Source organism: Eublepharis macularius, chromosome 4 (assembly GCF_028583425.1).
Source record: "Eublepharis macularius isolate TG4126 chromosome 4, MPM_Emac_v1.0, whole genome shotgun sequence".
NCBI classification, from domain to species: domain Eukaryota; kingdom Metazoa; phylum Chordata; class Lepidosauria; order Squamata; family Eublepharidae; genus Eublepharis; species Eublepharis macularius.
The window spans coordinates 176,911,798-176,919,082 of record NC_072793.1 but is presented as its reverse complement, the minus strand read 5'-3'; the positions used below and the strand labels follow the sequence as shown (position 1 = coordinate 176,919,082).

The 7,285-nt window shown below is 44.7% G+C and overlaps 1 protein-coding gene across 1 annotated transcript; it reads left to right on the top strand.

The window, feature by feature from the left end:
- LOC129327912 (zinc finger protein 883-like) lies at positions 1–4,790 on the top strand. Its single transcript, XM_054976658.1, has 4 exons — positions 1–28; positions 1,429–1,524; positions 2,995–3,192; positions 3,352–4,790. Exons 1-4 carry the CDS (start codon positions 1–3, stop codon positions 4,788–4,790), a joined length of 1,761 nt encoding a protein of 586 aa, XP_054832633.1.
- Positions 4,791–7,285: the final 2,495 nt, after the last annotated feature.

The window sequence follows — 7,285 nt, the reverse complement described above, 5'->3', positions numbered from 1 at the left end:
ATGAAGCCAGCTCAGGCAAGTGATAAGGGTATGACTGAGAAGAGGTGCTGTGGAGGGCAGGGATGGTTCCTTCTCTGCTGCAAAGCTTAAAGGATCGGGCTCCTTGCCCTTGGTTCTGATGGTGCAAGACAGAGAGAGTGCACACTGGGAAGATGGGGAAGTAGTCATTCCCTGTGCAGAGAAGGCCAAGACTGAGCAATAGAATAATTATTGTACCACAAATTACCCAAGGCAAACAACTTGCCCCTCTATGATACTGACCTCTGTGGCCTTTTCACTTGAGAGTCCTCTGCGAATGGGGGCAGCCCTCCTTCCCCTGGATACCCCCAGGGAGGGCTGCTCGGGAGGGGGGAAATAAATGTCACTTGTGGATATCTCTCCCCTCCTCTTTGCTGCTAAAAGATTGTTTTAATGTCCTTGCTTTTGTTTATTTTCCCATGAGCTGCCTTTCCAGCCATATATAGAAATGTTTTTTTTCTTCCTCCTCCAGCATCGGGTTTCCTTTGAAGAGGTGGCTGTGTATTTCACCCAGGCAGAATGGACCCTGCTGAGCCAAGGCCAGAGGGCTCTTTACAAGGAAGTCATGCTGGAGAATTTTGGGAATGTGGCCTCTCTGGGTGAGGATCCATTTATCCATGGCTGCCTCTTTTATGCACTGGGAAGTAACTGTGGCTCCTTCTCAAGCATTCTACAACACTTGATGTGGAAGGATGTGGGTGGGCTATGACTGTGGACCCAATGACTGATTTCTGCCATGGTCTTTGAGTCTTCCTCTGATGTGGGACAGGTTCTGTATTCTCCTTGCACAGAGGGGAGGCTCTGCCTCATAGTCCTTGGGCCACATCTAAGAGCATCCGGAGAGGTGCTCAGTTTGGCTTGCTTTGGAGAAGGTGGAGGGGTCTAAATAGAGTCTTCCCTCTTGGCTGAGCCTTGCCTTTTTTGTGTGTAAGGTAATGTCAGGTTGCAGTTGACTTACGGCAGCTCTGTAGGTTTTTCAGGTCAAGAGATGTAGAGAGATGACCGTTGCCTGCCCTTGTGTAGTTACCCTGGATATTTTTAGCGATTTCCCATTCAAGTTACTAACCACACTATCCATGCTTAGACCGGACAAGATCAGGCTAGCCTGGACCATCAGGGTCAGGGCAGACTTGCCTTACTTGTGGGGAGATACAGCTGTGGAGGGAAGTCCTCCAGCTTTCCTGCCACTGACTAAGTTCTCAGCTGCCATTTCTGTCTCAGCTGGGCTGGGAACAGGTACAGAACAACCAATACCAGACGCATGATTCTTAGCCTGTAATGTACCTCGTCCACCCCCTTGTTTCTTACCTCTTGTGTATTTCTAGAGAGACAAAAGGAACCTGTATTGGAATTGCTGAATTTATATGCACAGACCATCTTTATAATATTGTGGTAATTTTTTCCTAATAGAAGAACCTCAGATTTCCAAACCTGCCTTCATATCCTGGCTGGAGGAAGAGGAGGAGCAGCTTGTCGTGTTCTCCGATGAAGAGACGGGGTTGGCAGGTCTGTCGTGAGACTGTGTGTTTCTTCTTGTTCCTTTAACTGTGGTCTTGTCTCTCACAGTTGCTTCATTCCAAAGGGCTTGGATGTGTTGTGAGGGCTGAATTGATGCCTCAGATCATGAAAATAAGCAACTTCCTTCTCCTGCGCACTGTGATCTGTTTTTCTGAGTTGATCCAAGTTTCATCCAGGCAGTGATTCTCTGGGAAGGCGTTTTCCCAGCCGTTAGTCCCGAGATCCCTTTATTGGAGATGCCAGGGACTGAGCCAGGGATCTCGCAAAGCAACTGTGTTTCCACACAGACATGATCCAAAGCAAATCCAGAGAGACCACATGATCACCCTTTACCTCTTCCTCCGACCACCCACAGAAAGCAATATTGTCAGCAAATCTAAAAGGCTTGGTCCATACATGTCAACAGCAGAGCATACCAAAGTAAAATCCATCATCTTGTAGGGCAATCCTGGCATTCCCAGCACATTTCCAGGGTTCACCTTTCTTGATTAACAGGCAAGTGCATGTTGTTTGGAGCAGCCAATCAGAAAACGGATTGAGTACTCCAAGCAAAGTGCAAAAGTAGTGTTAGCAGGGAAGGTTTGGGCAACAGATACCTTGGCATGGGGGACGGGGACACACCCGCACCCACAGCATTTGCCAGCAAAGCTGGAACATCAGCCAGGTTTGGTCAAGTTGGAGGAGAGTTTGGCACGGAGTTGAGTTGGATGAAACTCAGAGCAGAACCACGTGACGAAAGGCACAGATTGGACACTTGTCAGCTCCCCGCAAGTTTTGATGGGAAATGTAGGCATCCTGGTCTTGCAGCTTGGCTCTCCGACTGCTGTCCAATGGACTTTTCAACTGTCACTTGTCCAACATTCCGCCAAGCTGCCTACATTTCCCATCAAAACTTGAGGGAAGCTGACAAGTGTCCAATCTGTGCCTTTTGTCACTTGTGGTTCTGCTCACAGACTCTGCTTGACCATCTGCCCTGTTCCTGCTGGCAGTGGAACCCCAGGATGCGTTCTCTTTTTAACTGTATGTTTAACACGTTCTTTTTGGGGGGGGGTTTGTTTTTTTCATTCCTGCTTTCTTCCTATGGTTAAAGAGTGGGGAAGGAGTTCTGGAGCTGAGGACTTTGTTGGGAACTCTGCTCCTCTGTCTTACTGGAAGGGGATAGAGAGGATGCTGAAGATTTTGTTCCTAAATTATTGGGCGTCCTTCTGAGGATAGCAATTCAGGAAAAGAAAGGTCTTTCTGCCAATCACTGAAATGCTGTTCTCCATATTACAATCACAACCTAGAGATCTGTCCATACCATCTAGTGTGTCTTAGGATAGAATTCCCAACCTACTGGATATACTTTTGAAAGTATATCCAGACACCAAGCCTTTGAATTCTTGCATTCTATATGTCAGTTAGTTTAGTTCATTCCCTAATTTAGGCTCTTTTTTGTGTTTCACTTTTTTTCACCAGATGGTGTATGGGAGTCAGCAGATGAACATCCACTGATGGAGAGAAAACTTGTGTATTCCCATGGGGAAGAGAACATTGAATATTGTGATGCTTTGAGAATGAGGGAGGGAAAAACTCCACTTAGTGGAAAGAAAAATCCTGATACTTCACATGGTGACAATTCTGAAGAAATTCCACACCTTAAAAAAGCATACCAAGGTAAAAATTGGATTGAGTGTCCTAGAAATGGAGAAAAAAATTCTAAAAAATTGGATATTAATATACATTGGAACACCTATAACAGAGGGAGGAAATTTAAACACCTGGAATGTGGAAAAACCCTTGAACAGGATTATATTCTAACTTCCCATGAAACAGATTACACCGGAGAGAAAAAATATAAATGTTTGGAGTGTGGAAAAACCTTTCATCACAATGGAAGCCTTAACATCCATCGAAGAGTTCACACAGGGGAGAAACCATATAAATGCCTGGAGTGTAGAAAAAGCTTCAGCCAGAGTGCACACCTTAATGCCCACCAAAGAATTCACACAAGAGAGAAACCATATAAATGCCAGGAGTGTGGGAAAAGCTTCACTGACAGTAGAGACCTTTCTGAACACCAAAGAGTTCACACAGGGGAGAAACCATATAAATGCCTGGAGTGTGGAAAAGGCTTCAGGCGAAGTGCACACCTTAATGTCCACCAAAGAATTCACACAGGGGAGAAACCATATAAATGCCTGGATTGTGAAAAAAGCTTCAGTCAGAGTCACCACCTTTCTTCCCACCAAAGAATTCACACAGGAGAGAAACCATATAAATGCCTGGAGTGTAGAAAAAGCTTCAGCCAGAGTGCACAACTTAATGTCCACCAAAGAATTCACACAGGGGAGAAACCATATAGATGCCAGGAGTGTGGAAAAAGCTTCACTGACAGTAGAGACCTTTCTGAACACCAAAGAGTTCACACAGGGGAGAAACCATATAAATGCCTGGAGTGTGGAAAAGGCTTCAGGCGAAGTGCACACCTTAATGTCCACCAAAGAATTCACACAGGGGAGAAACCATATAAATGCCTGGATTGTGAAAAAAGCTTCAGTCAGAGTCACCACCTTTCTTCCCACCAAAGAATTCACACAGGAGAGAAACCATATAAATGCCTGGAGTGTAGAAAAAGCTTCAGCCAGAGTGCACACCTTAATGCCCACCAAAGAATTCACACAGGAGAGAAACCATATAAATGCCAGGAGTGTGGGAAAAGCTTCACTGACAGTAGATACCTTTCTGAACACCAAAGAGTTCACACAGGGGAGAAACCATATAAATGCCTGGAGTGTGGAAAAGGCTTCAGGCGAAGTGCACACCTTAATGTCCACCAAAGAATTCACACAGGGGAGAAACCATATAAATGCCTGGAGTGTGAAAAAAGCTTCAGTCGGAGTCACCACCTTTCTTCCCATCAAAGAATTCACACGGGAGAGAAACCATGTAAATGCCTGGAGTGTAGAAAAAGCTTCAGCCAGAGTGCACACCTTAATGCCCACCAAAGAATTCACACAAGAGAGAAACCATATAGATGCCAGGAGTGTGGAAAAGGCTTCAGCCAGAGTGCACAACTTAATGTCCACCGAAGAATTCACACAGGGGAGAAACCATATAAATGTCTGGAGTGTGAAAAAAGCTTCAGTCAGAGTCACCACCTTTCATCCCACCAAAGAATTCACATGGGAGAGAAACCATATAAATGCCTGGAGTGTAGAAAAAGCTTCAGCCAGAGTGCACACCTTAATGCCCACCAAAGAATTCACACCTGACAGAAACCATATAAATGCCTGGATTGTGGAGAAAGCTTCAGTTGAAATCAGATCCCTACAGTCCATCAAGGAATTCATGCAGGGGAGAAGGAGATGGCAGAGAAACTGGAAAAATAATAGTTGAGTCTCTAGTCTCAATTGTCCCTGTTAATGAGATTGGTTATGAGATGAGTGGCCATTTTATCTCTTGGCGCAAAATGGGGGAAAGGGGAAAACAGCTGGGTGTAGAAATGGCTGCCATTCTCAGATATGTAGAAAACCTTAGAGTAGTTGTTACACCTTTTTATTGTTATGCGGTAATCTCTTTAGTTTGTAGTCTAATTGTGTTGATTATATTGATTATATGACTGCATTGTTTTAATTTGTGTCACCTACCTTGACTAGAAAGGATATCAATAAAATTAATTCATTTTTATTCCTTAAATGTAAAAGTCTCTCATTGTTTTGCATAGAGTGCAGGAAGATCAGCTCAGCTGCTAGGGTGGCTGCAGGGGCAACTGGGTGCTTTCCCTTCCCGAAATCCTAAATTTATTGGTATACCGACTGCAAGGAATCATATGATCTGCAGTTACAAAACCAGACATCTCTTCCCCCCTGGATTATTTCTGAAACTTCCTTGGCTAGGGTGACCGCGTGTCTTCCCCAGGGAGAGCACAGGCCATGCCCCACACCTTTGCTCAAATTTAGCTCTTTGTTGATTAACAAGCCCCCTCCCCATGGGATGTCCTACAAGCAGGCAGCATCTAGTCACAACCTACATCTCCTGGGAGTGATGCCTATTTACTGTCAGAGGACAAGAATATCTCAGGGATTGGGGAGACAGTACAAGATAAGAAATAAAAAACAGTAGATCAGCTGATCCTATGTGCCTGTTTGTGTGTTATGTGCATCAAGTTGCCTCTGACCTGTGGCCATCTTGTAAATAAAAGACCTCCCAAAAGTCCTGTCATGAATAGACCTCCTCAGATCCTGCAAACTGAAGGACGCGGCCTCTTTTACTGAGTCCATCCATCTCATTTTATGTCTTCTTCTTTTCTTACTACCTTCCACTTTTCCTAGCATTATTGATGTTTCCAGAAAATCAGGTCTTCTCATGAGTACAATAGCCTCAGTTTTGACATTTTAGCTTCTAGGAAGGATTCAGACTTGATTCAGTCTAGTACCTATTTATTTGTCTTTTTGGCTGCCCGTGGTATCCAAAAACTCCTCCAGCACCACATTTCAAATGAATCCATTTTCTTTCTGTCAACTTTCTTCACTGTCCAACTTTCACATCCATACATAGTAATGGAGAATACCATAGTTTGGATTATCTTGATCATGTTCCAATCACCAACTTTTTCTGTTGAATGGACTGTGAAACAATTTCAGAACCTTGAATGCCACCCGTTTTTCAGTCTTAACGCAGTACTAGTGTACCCTAGAATCCACTTCGGCATTTTATTACTTGGGCTTACAACTCTACACATGCTGCAGAGGCTGCAATGCTGCTGAAAGACTGTCCAAAGGAAAGCTAGAGGAGATGAGACCCTTTTTCTCTTTCCCAAGCACAGAGCATTCCAGAGCTTAGTCATGCAAATGGCTGTGGGCAAACTAAGAACAAAAAGTTTACCTTCACTAGCAATGAAGGACCAAGCCTCTGTTTAGGGACCTTGTCTTCACCACGTGGTAATGGGAAGACATTTCAACTCTGAGAAGGGGGGGCATATCTAGACCAGCCTCATACCTGCATGGCTACTCTGCCCGAGTAACTTTCGTTCAGATCTTTAAGTTTCCACAGGCCTGATTTTGGCCTGGCACCTTATTTAACTGTACCTGCAGCCTGTTCTTAAAGGGACACCTTGGGTGGAAGGATGAACTCTGGTTGCCCTCCCTGCTTTCTCATGCTAGCAACGCTGTTATCTAACTGTGCCCTGATTGGCTGACAGCTCTTGAAAAGATGGCTCCTCACAACAGCCAGGATCTCTCAGTCTTGATCTGAACCTCTCTAGCTAGAACCATTCTACAAGTATGTGAGAGAGACTTTACTCCATGCCAGATACTGTGATGACCAGAGCAACCTGGCGTGGTTTGGACTTTTCTTTATGAGTATGAACAACGCTTGCAAGCTATTTCAGAGAATGCAAGTTAGCAAGTATCAAGAGTGGGAGTGAGCAGGAAGCTGCATGAACACTGAACGCTGCTACTATATCATATTACCAGGGGGAATCAAGGGGACGTCTGCTATCAGAACCCTGCCATTGCCCCCATAAAACTGCCACCAGTCCCTTAGTGTTGTCCAAAACCCAAGAGCGAAGGGACACACTCTCGGCTTGTAAGGAACTTAAGCACAATAAAGACAATCTTACAAGAATAGTTTGGCAAAATAGTCTGGGTTATAAGTTAGCGTTCTGGTAGGTGATGCCTGAGGGTTTACAAAGGGGCAGGTTCCATCAATTATTTTAAGGCTTTGAGACTTCAGAATTAGCAAACCACCACAAAAGGATAGCAACTCT